Below are 15000 nucleotides of genomic sequence, written 5' to 3'. Positions count from 1 at the left end.
TGCATAAAAACATTCGTTTTCAGAACCTTTGGAGTATACGCTTTCCAGTTATATAAAGTTTGTTATGGTTTGGATTAAAACTGTGATTGCTACATGCTATACAAAAAGTGCGCTTTTTTCAGGTAAAGCCCTACCTTAAATTGAACTATACGATTAAGTTTCCCGCACACATTTTCAAAGATTTTAAGTGCAAAAATCATCGGTCCAGAATAACAATTTAATGATTTTATGCATGGAACAATTTATATATAGAAACCTGCCCAATAAAGCGAGCAACTGGAAATTATTTAACTGTTGACCTGACGGCGTTGAACTCCTTTTACACAAGCACAAAAATATTCCATTTTCGAATTCTCACGTCTGGAATGGATCTAGCATGAAATGGAGGCTACAGCGGGCAAATCTTTTCCCACACAAATTAATTTGCCAAGATTAGCCTCCATTTCATGCTAGATCCAGTCCAGCCGTGAGAATTCGAAACACTCCACTGAAAAGCAGCACGATACCAATATTTGAAGTGTCGTGCACACTTCAAGAGATGTGCTCCGCACCCCTATAATTTCTAGCACGGGTTCCTAATATGCAAAAATTTGGTTTGTCAACGGCTCTGACGAAGGGCTAACGCTCGAAACGTCAGCTTTTAGAATCTCTGTACGGTGGTCAATTTACATTATCAACTCCGTTGATAAACCAAATTTTTGTATACTACTTCCCCACCGACGCAGCACCACAGTTTCTTTAGAAACTACCCCTTCATTCATTCCTAATATGCATTCTGTTTGTTCTGTTTACACACGAAAAACTAACCGCGCTGTGCATGAGAAATATTGCTACGGTACCGAGATTTCGGAGTGCGGTCCCAGATTTTTATGCTATTGGCCGTATTTATACTAGAGGACGTCTAAGACGTCCTGACGCATTAACCGTCTAGCTGTAAGTGCGACTTATATAAATACAGGACGCACTGAACTTCGACGGCTCGAAATCAAATTCATAATTTCCTTCAAAAGATACTGGGATTTAATCACCAAAGAGACTGTGCGCTTCATTGCTAGGTGCGTCCCAGTTTATTGCGTCTCGTCTGTATATTAGACGGCTTAGACGTCTGTTAAGTGCACCTTATTTCCAGTATTTACACTAGTCGTCTAAGACGTCCTCTAGTATAAATACGGCCATTGTAAAGCCGGCTTAAAACGAAGTTATGAACAAGAGTTCTTCAGTAATTATCATTTGAAGACGCAAGGTCAAGCCGGTAAAATTTAGACATAGTACGATGCTACTATGCTTTAAAGAAATGTAATGTAGCTTAAAAAGTTTAAACGTTTCGACACCCATGTCTGGACCTGTCTTGTGTCCTAGCTCTCTACTAATACCCCAAATGAAGACACCCTAGACAGGACTACTTCGAAACGATGAGTGTTTAATAGTTTAATAGTTACACTACATCCAAATTTCTCCAAACCAGAGTAACATACCTATGTTGATTGTTAACGGGCACTGTCATGCTAAATTCCCTGTTTTTAGATCAAAACTGGATAACATGTTAGCTGACACGTACGACATTCCCGACAACCCATGCAGAAGAAACGAAACTCATTTATGGCACAAAGAACTAATCCCATTTAATTTTTGGCAAATTTCAATCCATTTCCATTCTCTCTATCCCTGGCGGCGAACAACAAAGAATAGTTCCAGTGTACTTCAATGATTATTGGCAACAAACCTACAGCATTATTTTTCGGTCTTCATTGATGCAAAGACGTCGCTTGGTGTTTTGAAGTTCGACTAACCTAACCTAACCCAACCTGGTTGCAATGTAAAACTCAAGTTCGTAAAACTTAGTTCATGATTTGAATACGTCGGGATGGCAATAATCAATACTCAATGGAAAGTTTCTCCACAAAATAAACTTTAGTTACGGGTCCGATACAGTGAAGACCAGCTCAGGGACGGTTACCCTAGTGTCATAACGTAACTCGGCTTTCCTTCTGTAAACCAAGACTTACGGTAAAATGAGTCCGGACAAGTTTTTGAACGGAAGAAAACTTACACGGACGCTTATTGCCTCCATACTGATCCACAGAAGCGCGCAAGTTATTGATCTGCAAGAGCTCAAGAGAGTTTTGTTGTGTTCAGCGTTGACATATACCGTTTCTATGACACGGTATATAATAATTGAGCAATACGTTATAGCTGTGACCATGGAATATCACTTGAATTTTCATGTTATATATTTATACACACACTCGCTTGAACATTCGTGTGCACGGCAAAGACAACACACTAGAGGTGACGCCTAGGATATTGCATGGTAACCACTCAAAAAGGTTAATAATTAGGCTAATAACCCTTAATTATATCAACCATTACCATGACTTAAGTTACCAATACAGGCATAACTACAAATCGGGGTGTCAACTAATAAGGATTATATAATAACCCAAGTTATTCACGGATTTTGATTGGTTCTTGCCTATAATCTATTAGAGGACAGACGCACGATTTACATCACCATCAGCTTTTATGCGAATAAAGTTTAATTCTTTGTTATATAAAACAAATAGATTCCATGTTGCCGTGGGTCTGTTCAGTAATAGATCACAGAAGACGTCAAAATGTGGTAAGAACATCAGTGACACACTCGGCTATCGCCTCGTGCGCCACTTTTTTGTTCTTACCACATTTTGACGTCATCTGTGATCTATTACTGAACAGAGCCACGGCAACATGGAATCTATTTGTTAAATTGTTTATTTCTCCTTTCCGTATTAAGCCTCCCTAACAATTACTTTCATTGAAAGTGCCACCACATTGTGGATCGACCTAGACAAAAATAGTAAAGGCAAGAGTGAATTAGGTAAGAGTGTTTCTCTATCAATTTACGCGGTCTTGACTCAGCACAGTCACAATTGGACTTATTTTTAGATACACTTTATTCGCGAAAATAAACAAAGGGCCGCCACTTTAACCAATCAAGAGAAGCCATGACACGCATGGTTTTTCAGGGGCATGACAAATAATTTTCGCGGCAACGGGCATTCTAAAAATAGACTCGGGAGCCCACCAATGCCATAAGAACATTCTTATCCAATTCACTTTTGGTAAAGGTGTGTACATTTCTGGACATAAGTAATAAGAAATGGCGCTGCAAATTACAGCCAGTCTTCACGTAATTAAAGTCCAATACAGTTATTGTACAATTAAGTAAAATCCGCAAGACCCAGCTTCCTCATCACTTCCTTTTTGCGACATACAGTTTGAAGAATTTCGGTTCCAAAACCCCACGCATCGTTTTGACTGGTGGCTCCAAATCGGGATTTGGAAAGTCTGCAGGCCAATTCAAACTGAATTGCTGTAAAACGTGGCCGACAAAGAGAAAAACTTCAATTCTGGCCAACATCTGACCAATACATCCCCTTGGGCCTGCACCAAAGGGAAGAAAACTGAAGGTGGCCGGGCAAATGAAACTACCATCTTTCGGATCTAGGAAGCGCTTGGGATCGAAGAGGTCTGGATCTTTCCAATGCTTTGGATCATGATGAATAGCTCTGAGATCAAAAATAACTTGAGAATTTTCTGGAATCTCATAACTTCCGAGGGTAGTATCGCTTCGAACTCGATGGGGAACGGTAAAGAACGCAAAGGAACTGTGGCGCATGATCTCACTTAACGTAGCCTCCAAATAAGGCAAACTGCTCCTGTCTTCAAACCGTATTCTGCGGTCGTGCCCAATGACATCATCAAGCTGCTGGTGTATTTCCGCTTGGACGTCTGGGAACGCTGCTAAGTAAAGAAACGACCAGATCAAAAACGAGGCAGTGGTATCCATACCAGCGGTAAAGAGCTCACAGATAGCAAGTTTTAAATACTGATCATTCAACATTCCCTTGGTATTTGAATCCTCGTTGTTAACATCATGAAGAGCCTTTATGAGTGCATCCGTAATGTCTCGAATGATTCCCTCTTCATATGTTCGCTTTCTCTCATGAAATGTGGACGACAGCAGCTTTTCCCTGAGCGAGATTGTTCGCTGGAGACGTGTGCGAGTTTCTCCAGGAAAAAATCTCATAAAAGGAAAGGTTTCCAGCATCCGCGAGGACCCGACCACGTACATAGTTCCGTCCACCATTTCGATCAATTCATCCAAACGTTTATCTCCTTTATCGTATCGTCTACTAAATAAACAAGACGAAATGACATTTATGGCTCCTAATCTAAGAAGACGCCTTGGGTCCATTGGAACACCTTGAGCCTGGCTCAGCTGAAAACACAACTCGTCGACCTCTCGATAAATTTTGCTCTCCAGGTTTTTAATCCCGCTACCAAAAATCCGAAGCGCCGAATGAGTTACCTTTCGCAAAAGCTTCCATCTAGATCCAAAATCCCCCATTACGAAGCCTTCAAGGCCTTGATTCAAGGAAAATACGACAGACGAAACCGTCCTACCGGCGAAAATGTTACCTTGGCGAACCAATGCGTCCCATGCCAGGTCAATATCGGCAACAACGAAAATCTTCTTACTCATGACCGTCAACATGTAGATACCACCATACTGCTTGGCTAAAGCCCTCATGGTCATATGGTTAAAGTTTGTCATGTCAAACACGTTTCCAATCAAAGGAAGTGGGCGCGGCCCTGGGGGAAAATTCTTGGATCGTTTTCGGCGGTGCACAGCAAGAAAGTACAGCAAACCACTCATGAGGATAAAAAGAAATGCTTCTAAAAGCATGATGGCTGTGATTTGTTATTCTGAAAAAAGTATAAATATCATTTAATTCTTTGCGATGAATATTTAAGAAAATATATGACTATTAAAAAGTTCTTAGAGAGAAGAGGGCTCCGTCAAAAATTTGATTTGGGAGACAGGAGCCCTACCCTGGGTACCAGAGGTTTTTCTCGCGTTGTTCGGCCGAAGACACGAGCGGCGAAAAAACTACGAGGACGAGCTTTGTTGTACGACTCGAAACGGGAAACCGTGCATGAACAGCCTCTAGTACCCAGGGTACAGGAGCCCACACTTTGACAGAGAACGTTTAAAAAATGCTGCCTGTCTGCCGTAATAAATGTTGCCAGAACTAGACACGTTTTTAAGTTATCCATTGTCTTATACCTTAGGCAATTTTTATTGTTCTGACCCGAGACTTGGTCCTATTCCTACTCGTTTTCAACAAGCAGCTCAAAGCTATTCACTTAAAATATTATTTCTCGCTAAGTGTTGCATCTTTTTTGTCCAAATGAAAGCTGAAAATAAAGAACATTTATTGATCTTTCACACACAATGTTTTCCCGATAAAGCTCGCCCTAGAAATCACTCACTCACGATATAATTTTGAACATATATATTCTGCCTCAAACACGTTCCAAGTTCGGTTACAACACTCTTAGAGCGCTTTCCTTTTGTCAGAACTGGCCGGTCAGACCCAATAATTTGCAAAGAAAATGCAACAATTTGAAGGAACACTTGCATGATATTAATCCCTCGCATTTCTTCTGGAGTAGTATATATCATCCTCGAAGTGTGTTAATTTGAATTCGTTGTAGAGTGAATCCTTCCAAATGCCCGGTCTGGCCGGTCAGTTCTGTCAAATAGAAAGCGCCCTTAGATTCACTAGAACAAAAGACAAAACAAATCGTACAATGTTTTCTTTGGTTGGCTACAGTTACTAACGATGACAGATACGATGCCCGTCCCTTCCGGTCAAAGGGGTTTGATTATGTAATCACACGATTATATTTTTACGGAATGTAATATACTCTTTCAAGATTTGCACAACAATCGTAACACAAAAATAGCCACGCTGGCAACAAATTTAGTTGCATTTACCTCTAGGTCGAATTCCCATGCACAGCACAGGAATTTTTACCTGTTGTAAAAAATCTTTCTCTATTCGTTAGCAATCATCCTTTCAAATTTCAGAGAAATCAATCAATACATGGACTCAGTTGACAACGGGTTCTGTCTTGAATCAAAATTTTGAGCAGCGTCACAGGCTTTGCCAAACAAATGTTATTATACCCGCCATTTGCAGAATTTCAGAGGCTACCAAGGGAACCTCGGGGAACCTGGCTAAATCCGTCTCCTGCCTTCTTACATCTTGGGCTACCCGATTTCAGCAAGGTGAAGTTGTTCCCACGGAAAGTCATGATTACGCATTATACATATATTTCTGACGAAATGTTCATCATGAAATTATCTGCTTCCAAGGAAATAACTCAGTATATTTGTTTTCTTTCGAGTCTCGATGTTTCTAAACTGTCGCTTTCTCTTGGAAAACTGATGTTCCTGTATTACCGTACGAGATTTACACGTTATAAGCCAAATTTCGTCGACCTCCAACATACGAGAGTCCAAATAGGAATAAGTGACTCTGAACTTTGCCACAGTCACGGGCCAAACACTTGTCCCAGAGGTCGCAATAAAATAACTACGACGGACGTCGGAAAATGGACACAAAAATTGTGAATCTCCAGATTGGGTTCACGCAACTTGAACCATGCAAACATAGAGAAATGCAAATAAGCTGAGATGTAATAAATGAGGGATCATTGAGTTGATAATTAAGCTCACTTACCTTAAGAAGCTTTCGTGAACTATGTCTTACAGAGTAAGTAAGGAAATACTGTCAGGAGAGACAGTCAGGAGAGACAGGAATTGACAGCAATGTCTTGGCTTTCCGCAGATCCTGTAGCGATATTTCTTGTTTATCACATTTCTTTTGATATTGAGCCAACCACGGAACAAAAGAAGTTATTGTTTCAACAGCCCGTTAGCTTCTGGTTGGCATATTAAGACAATATGCCATCAATGGGTGACGTAACGAGAAATATCGCTATTACGTACATCGCTCGAATGCTACACGTCATGTGCCAACTGAGATTTTGTTTTAAACTAGACCCTCCGTGAGGGTACACTGGGTTGCCTGTGGTACGTGCAGCCCCGGAGGAGGGGGGGGGAGGGGGGAAGGGGGGACTCCCATATGGAACACACGGGGATGCTAGTCGGAAATTTTAAATTTAACCCCTGAAGGAGACCATCTGGGCGTGGCTCAAGCTTTTTGTGACTCCTAAAGGAGACCAATCTGGGCGTGACTTAAGCAAATTTTGACCTTGGCGGCTTAAAATATTGGCGCTTTGCCCGAAACACCCTAAGCGAGACCAAAATCCAAAATTTACACCCCTAAGCGAGACGACGAGCATCCCCGTCTGTTTCATATGGGAGTACCCCCCCCCCCCCCCCCAAAGATAAGAAAATGAAAACAAGATTGAACTTATGGCTCTCAAGAGATTTTACGATATACGGCAAGTCTTTACTCGCTAAAGCTTTGGGTATATCACAGCTAGTTTATGCAGCTTCCATGTTGACTGTTCCAGAGTCGGTAGTTAAGACTATTCAAGAGAACCTTTTTGCCTTTCTATGGAAAAACCGGAAAGACAAAATAAAAAGGGTAGTTATGTATCAAACAGTAAAGAAAGGGGGAATCAATTTTGTTAATTTTCGCACGGTTATTAAAGCACTGCGCTTGGCTTGGATTGGTAGACTACTGAGCACGTGTGACGATAAATGGAAGGCAATCCCCAACTATTACTTTCGAAAACATGGAAGCCTTTTATTCCTCCTCAAATGTAATTATGATATAAAACTTTTAAACACAGGTTTGCCTCTTTTCTATCGAGAGCTTCTTCAGTATTTTCAAGATCTCAAGAACGCAACTAACATCTTTCCAAATGGCGAATTCATTCTTTGGAATAACAAATTGATAACCATAGATAATGCTACTTTGTTTTGGAAGTCATGGTTTAAAGAAGGAGTTGTAACAGTAAAGGATGTGCTAAACGCAGAGGGCAATTTTTTATCGTATGAAGAGTTCAGGAATAAATTTAACATTACTACAAATTATTTGCATTACTTCCAATTAATCTCAGCTATTCCATCCGACTTGAAAAGGAGGGCAGCCCAAGCGGTTATACCTGCCGCGGACCTCTCTTTGACTTCCGCATCCGTTTCATTAAATAAAACCTCTTTTGATCTTGTTGAAGCACGTTGTAAAAATTATTACCAGTTGTTTAATAACTACAGCTGCACTGTCCCAAGCGGAATTAAAAAGTGGCAGGAAAAATTCCCCGAAATATTTGTTGATTGGTTTAATAAGTTTCAAGACATATATCGCTTTACCAGGGATAACAAACTTCGTCAATTTTGTTTTCGCTTTTTGCATAGAACAGTTGTAACGAAGAGAGAACTCAAATTATTTCGTTTAGCGGATAATGATAAATGTATATATTGCTTTAATGCTGATTCAATAGAACACACTTTTATTAATTGCACGGAGTCTGTTAAACTCTATTCACAAATTATATCGTGGTTTAATCATTGCCAAGATACTGCAATAACACTCTCGAATGAAAAAGTTGCCTTTCATGATCTACATCATGTAACTGATACGCTCTCTGGTCCCGTGAGACGCAGGCTAGATTTGCTCATCATCTTGGTCAAACAATATATCTATTCCTCAAAACATCTTCAAAAAGAACTGTCTCTAGATGAACTTGTAAAGAAATTAACTACTCAATGGAAATTAGAAAAATGTATTTAGATGTAATACTACTTTTTTCCACGTACCTTTATTGGCATATCACGTAATAAAATAAAGAACAATTAAAAAACAAATAGCATTATTATAATATAGGCTGGATTAATATAGGAATTCTGCTCTCAATCAAAATAAATGATGCTTTGTTTTTGTTATATTTATTACTCAAAGATAAGGTAATGCAGAGGCTCAATACTGTTAGTTGTTGTTCTTTTTGTTGGCGTTTTTTTTTTTTTTTTTTTTTCCTATTCTGTTATCTTCTCCAATACTTGTTTGTGCGTTTGTTTGTTTTTTTTTACTTAATAGAGAAGTACTATGTAAAATTTAAATGCTGTATTAGTGTAAGTAATTTGTAAAAGTGCATTAATAAAAAAAAAAAAAGAAAAAAAAGAAAAAAAAAAAAAAACCCAGAATGGATTGATTTTGAAAGCATTTGCCTTTGTACACAACAGTGTCTAGAAACGTGGCTTCAGCTCCAATAATTTGTGGGTTAGAATCTAATACTAATGTCTACTAATACCCCAAATGAAGACACCCTAGACAGGACTACATCGAAACGTTGAGTATTTAAACAGTTACACTACATTCAAATTACTCCAAACAAGAGGAACATACTAATATGTTGATTGTTAACGCGCACTGTCATGCCAAATTCCCTGTTTTTAGATCAAAACTGGATAACATGTTAGCTCACACGTACGACATTCCTGACAACCCATTTAGAAGAAGCTAAACTCATTTATGACACAAAGAACTAATCGCATTTAATTCTTGGCAAATTTCAATCCATTTCGATCCTGTCCATCCCTGGCGGCGAACAACAAAGAATAGCATCAGTGCACTTCAATGGTTATTGGCAACAAAACTACACTGAGCATTATTTTTCAGTCTTCATTGATGCAAAGGCGTCTTCTGGTGTTCTGAAGTTTGACTAACCTAACCTAACCTAACCTAACCTAACCTGGTTGCAATCTGAAACTCAAGTTCCGTAAAACTTAGTTCATGATTTTATACGTCGGGACGGCAATAATCAATACTCACTGGAAAGTTTCACAAGATAAACTTTAGTTAGGAGTCCGATACCGTGAAGACCAGCTAAGGGACGGTCACCCTTGTATCATAATGTAACTTGGTTATCGTTCTGTAAACCAAGACCTCCGGTAAAATGAGTCCGGACAAATTTTTGTACGGAAGAAAACTTACACGGACCCTTATTGCCTCCATACTGATCCACAGAAGCGCGCAAGTTATTGATCTGCAAGAGCTCAAGAGACTTTTGTTGTGTTCAGCGTTGACATATACGGTTTCTCTGACACGGTATATAATAATTGAGCAACACGTTATAGTTGTGACCATGGAATCTCTTTTAAATTTTCATGTTATATATTTATACACACACTCGCTTGAACATTCGTGTGCACGGCCAAGACAACAAACTAGAGGTGACGCCTAGGATATTGCATGGTAACCACTCAAAAAGGTTTAATAATTAGGCTAATAACCCTTAATTATATCAACCATTACCATGACTTAAGTTACCAATACAGGCATAACTACAAATCGGGGTGTCAACTAATAAGGATTTGTTTATTTCTCCTTTCCGTATTAAGCCTCCCTAACAATTACTTTCATTGAAAGTGCCACCACATTGTGGATCGACCTAGATAAAAATAGTAAAGGTAAGAGTGTTTCTCTATCAATTTGCGCGGTCTTGACTCAGCACAGTCACAAATGGACTTATTTTTAGATACACTTTATTCGCGAAAATAAACAAAGGGCCGCCACTTTAGCCAATCAAGAGAAGCCATGACACGCATGGTTTTTCAGGGGCATGACAAATAATTTTCGCGGCAACGGGCATTCTAAAAATAGACTCGGGAGCCCACCAATGCCATAAGAACATTCTTATCCAATTCACTTTTGGTAAAGGTGTGTACATTTCTGGACATAAGTAATAAGAAATGGCGCTGCAAATTACAGCCAGTCTTCACGTAATTAAAGTCCAAAACAGTTATTGTACAATTAAGTAAAATCCGCAAGACCCAGCTTCCTCATCACTTCCTTTTTGCGACATACAGTTTGAAGAATTTCGGTTCCAAAACCCCACGCATCGTTTTGACTGGTGGCTCCAAATCGGGATTTGGAAAGTCTGCAGGCCAATTCAAACTGAATTGCTGTAAAACGTGGCCGACAAAGAGAAAAACTTCAATTCTGGCCAACATCTGACCAATACATCCCCTTGGGCCTGCACCAAAGGGAAGAAAACTGAAGGTGGCCGGGCAAATGAAACTACCATCTTTCGGATCTAGGAAGCGCTTGGGATCGAAGAGGTCTGGATCTTTCCAATGCTTTGGATCATGATGAATAGCTCTGAGATCAAAAATAACTTGAGAATTTTCTGGAATCTCATAACTTCCGAGGGTAGTATCGCTTCGAACTCGATGGGGAACGGTAAAGAACGCAAAGGAACTGTGGCGCATGATCTCACTTAACGTGGCCTCCAAATAAGGTAAACTGCTCCTGTCTTCAAAGCGTATTCTGCGGTCGTGCCCAATGACATCATCAAGCTGCTGGTGTATTTCCGCTTGGACGTCTGGGAACGCTGCTAAGTAAAGAAACGACCAGATCAAAAACGACGAAGTGGTATCCATACCAGCGGTAAAGAGCTCACAGATAGCAAGTTTTAAATACTGATCACTCAACATTCCCTTGGTATTTGAATCCTCGTTGTTAACATCATGAAGAGCCTTTATGAGTGCATCCGTAATGTCTCGAATGATTCCCTCTTCATATGTTCGCTTTCTCTCATGAAATGTGGACGACAACAGCTTTTCCCTGAGCGAGATTGTTCGCTGGAGACGTGTGCGAGTTTCTCCAGGAAAAAATCTCATAAAGGGAAAGGTTTCCAGCATCCGCGAGGACCCGAGCACGTATATAGTTCCGTCGACCATTTCGATCAATTCATCCACGCGTTTGTCTCCTTTATCGTATCGGCTACTAAATAAACATGAAGAAATGACATTTGTGGCTCCTAATCTAAGAAGACGCCTTGGGTCCATTGGAACACCTTGAGCCTGGCTCAGCTGAAAACACAACTCGTCGACCTCTCGATAAATTTTGCTCTCCAGGTTTCTAATCCCGCTACCGAAAATCCGAAGCGCCGAATGAGTTACCTTTCGCAAAAGCTTCCATCTAGATCCAAAATCCCCCATTATGAAGCCTTCAAGGCCTTGATTCAAGGAAAATACGACAGACGAAACCGTCCTTCCGGCGAAAATGTTACCTTGGCGAACCAATGCGTCCCATGCCAGGTCAATATCGGCAACAACGAAAATCTTCTTACTCATGACCGTCAACATGTAGATACCACCATACTGCTTGGCTAAAGCCCTCATGGTCATATGGTTAAAGTTTGTCATGTCAAACACGTTTCCAATCAAAGGAAGCGGGCGCGGCCCTGGGGGAAAATTCCTGGATCGTTTTCGGCGGTGCACAGCAAGAAAGTACAGCAAACCACCCATGAGGATAAAAAGAAATGCTTCTAAAAGCATGATGGCTGTGATTTGTTAATCCTGAAAAAAGTATAAATAACATTTAATTCTTTGCGATGAATATTTAAGAAAATATATGACTATTAAAAAGTTTTCAGAGAGAAGAGGGCTCCGTCAAAAATCTGAATTTGACAGATAACCTTTAAAAAACGGCGGGTCTAATTTGCAGGTCGCAGGTCGCAGGTCGCGGGTTGCAGGTCATTGTTTCAACAATACAGAAAGTATCCTAAACATTCTTAAAAGCTAACCTTAGGCCTAATTAGAAAACTTTTGTTTAGGCCTAAACAAAAGTTTTTAGGACTAAGGTTAGCTTTTATGAATGTTTAGGATAGTTTCTGTATTGGTGAAACAATGACCTGCAACCCGCGACCTGCAAATTAGACCCGCCGTTTAAAAAATGCTGCCTGTCTGGTAATAAATGTTGCCAGAACTAGACACGTTTTTAAGTTATCCATTGTCTTATATCTTTGGCAATTTTTATCGTTCTGACCTGAGACTTGGTCCTATTCCTACTTGTTTTCAACAAGCAGCTCAAAGCTATTCACTGAAAATATTATTTCTCGCTGTGTTGCATTTTTTTTGTCCAAATGAAAGCTGATAATAAAGAATATTTATTGATCTTTCAGTTTGTTGGGAATTAGATGTTTACCTAACAACACAGTGTTTTCCCGATAAAGCTCGCACTAAAAATCACTCACTTGAGATATAATTTTGAACATATATATTCTGCCTCACACACGCCCCGAGTTCGATTACAACACACTCTTAAAGGGCCTGTTTATATGGTCTCGGTTACCCGAGACAGCCCTCCTTCCCGAGACAACTTTACCGAGCGTCTATATGAGAACTGCGTGATCGAGAGAAAGTTGATCCTACTTAATTATGCATGTATTTTAAAACGCATCTTCAACAAATACCGTATCAGCATTTGCCCTTCTCTGTTTCTAGTTCGTTGTTATTAAGTATAGTTGCATTTTCCCGTTCAGAAAGTAGACTGACAATCTTAACGGAGCGGAAATATGTAGTTTAAATAAAAGGATGTTTTTGAATCGAGAGTTTCCGTTGACTGCGGTGAGAATTTTGGCAGGTAAAACCTTTTCATTCGAAAGCAAAAGCTAGCAACATGTATAAGCCCCCAAATTGCTTCTTTTTTGACTTTTATTTTATGCGTGCGCATTTAAGACTTTGCTTTCCTTTTGTCAGAACTGGCCGGTCAGACCCAATAATTTGCAAAGAAAATGCAACAATTTGAAGGAACACTTGCAAGATAATCCCTCGCATTCTTCTGGAGGAGTATATATCATCCCCGAAGTGCGTTAATTTGAATTCGTTGTAGAGTTCATCCTTCCAAATGCCCGGTCTGGCCGGTCAGTTCTGTCAAATAGAAAGCGCCCTTAGATTCACTAGAACAAAAGACAAAACAAATCGTACAATGTTTTCTTTGGTGGGCTACAGTTACTAACGATGACAGATACGATGCCCGTCCCTTCCCGTCAAAGGGGTTTGATTATGTAATCACACGATTTCCGACAAGTTGATATATTTTTATGGAATGTAATATACTCTTTCAAGATTCGCACAACAATCGTAATTCAAAAATAGCCACGCTGGCAACAAATTTAGTTGCATTTAGCTCTTGGTCGAATTCACATGCACAACACAGGAAATTTTACCTGTTGTAAAAAATCTTTCTCTATTCGTTAGCAACCATCCTTTCAAATTTCGGAGAAGTCAATCCAACCGCAAATCATTTACGATTTTTCTTCATTGTGGAGACGAAAGGTCAATTTGATGTGAAGCAAAATTGGGCAAGTTTGAGCGATGAAGTTGCGTGTGTAACACGTTCTCAATATTTTTTCACAAAATGCTCCCAAATCGTCAAGTACTACCTCCGAAGACAAGAAACATCAATCTAAAAGCTTATTTTACGCAAAAAGTAGGTTCTGGAGGTAATTTTGAGAGTGAAACTCAAGTTTCTCAAGTTTCTCAAGTTTAAGGCCCAAAGTAAAGAGATGTCGAGCGCAGTAACCATGAAGCCATGCCAACGCGCCCCTCACAACTTGTTTATTGTACCTGACCTAATCAGTTCTATCTAGAATCACTCGTGTCTTCAAATATATACAAGTAATTTGATTGCGGAATAAAACCGGTAAATCAGGAAAAAATTACAGCAGTTCTGTACAAACAAAACGATAGGCGCGTGACTAAAATATTATGTAACAAAATTACATATACTGTTCGTGGCAATCCCGCAAAGACTCAGTTGACAACGGATTCTGTCTTGAATCAAAATTTTGAGCATCGTCTTCCCAGGCTTTTGAAAACTCAGTTTGCCATTTGTAAAATTTTAGAGGCTACGAAGGGAACCCCGGGGAACCTGGCTAAATCCGTCTCCTGCCTTCTTGCATCTTGGGCTACCCGATTTCAGCGAGCTGAAGTTGTTCCCTTACTTCAGTGGAGACATGGAAAGTCATGATTACGCATTATACAGATATTTCTGACGAAATGTACACCATCAAAATTATCTGCTTCCAAGGAAATAACTCCGTATATTTGTTTTTTCTCGAGTCTCGATGTTTCTAAACTGTCGCTTTCTCTTGCAAAAACTGGCGTTCCTGTATTACCGTACAAGATTTACACCTTATATGCCAAATCTCGTCGACCTCGAACAAAAGAGAGTCCACATAGGAATGAGTGACTCTGAATTTTGCCACAGTCACGGGCCAAACACTTGCCCCAGAGGTCACAATAAAATAACTAGGAGGGACGTCGGAAAATGGACTCTCCAGATTGGGTTCACGCAACTGGAACCATGCAAACATAGAGAAATGCAAATAAGCTGAGATGAAATAAATGAG

At 39.9% G+C, this 15000-nt stretch overlaps 3 protein-coding genes across 4 annotated transcripts in view; 1 reads left to right on the top strand and 2 right to left on the bottom strand.

Annotated features, from left to right (window-relative positions):
- Positions 1-80, top strand: part of LOC138028753 (uncharacterized) — a 3149-nt gene extending 3069 nt beyond the window's left edge. The window contains exon 2 of the mRNA XM_068876361.1: positions 1-80. This exon is cut by the window's left edge and continues 2068 nt beyond it. The gene's annotated coding sequence lies outside the window, so the exon portion shown is untranslated.
- Positions 81-1400: 1320 nt separating this feature from the next.
- On the bottom strand, positions 1401-6752 carry LOC138028773 (steroid 17-alpha-hydroxylase/17,20 lyase-like). The gene is made up of 2 exons (XM_068876388.1): positions 6573-6752; positions 1401-4749 (listed from the first exon to the last, which is right to left on the bottom strand). The coding sequence occupies exon 2, from the start codon at positions 4727-4729 to the stop codon at positions 3233-3235; it is 1497 nt and encodes a 498-aa protein (XP_068732489.1). The 5' UTR covers positions 4730-4749; positions 6573-6752; the 3' UTR covers positions 1401-3232.
- LOC138028760 (steroid 17-alpha-hydroxylase/17,20 lyase-like) overlaps positions 1401-15000 on the bottom strand; it is a 13910-nt gene continuing 310 nt past the window's right edge. Inside the window, exons 2-3 of one of the 2 annotated variants that reach the window (XR_011127720.1) lie at positions 9533-12163; positions 1401-1795 (exon numbers count right to left, since the gene is read on the bottom strand). Coding sequence is in view for 1 of the 2 variants with exons in the window: in XM_068876374.1 (XP_068732475.1) it covers positions 10646-12142 (1497 nt within the window). In the remaining variant the exon portion in view is untranslated. Of the gene's footprint in view, positions 1796-8799; positions 12164-15000 lie in introns of those variants that run through there. The other variant, XM_068876374.1, reaches the window with a different exon arrangement.

The sequence above is a fragment of the Montipora capricornis genome, chromosome 2 (genome assembly GCF_036669925.1).
Source record: "Montipora capricornis isolate CH-2021 chromosome 2, ASM3666992v2, whole genome shotgun sequence".
Taxonomy (NCBI): Eukaryota; Metazoa; Cnidaria; class Anthozoa; order Scleractinia; family Acroporidae; genus Montipora; species Montipora capricornis.
This window is presented reverse-complemented; position numbering and strand designations above follow the sequence as displayed.

Coding starts and splice junctions, on each gene's coding strand:
- LOC138028773 (XM_068876388.1), bottom strand. CDS start 4,729: ATGCTTTTAGAAGCATTTCTTTTTATCCTCATGAGTGGTTTGCTGTAC.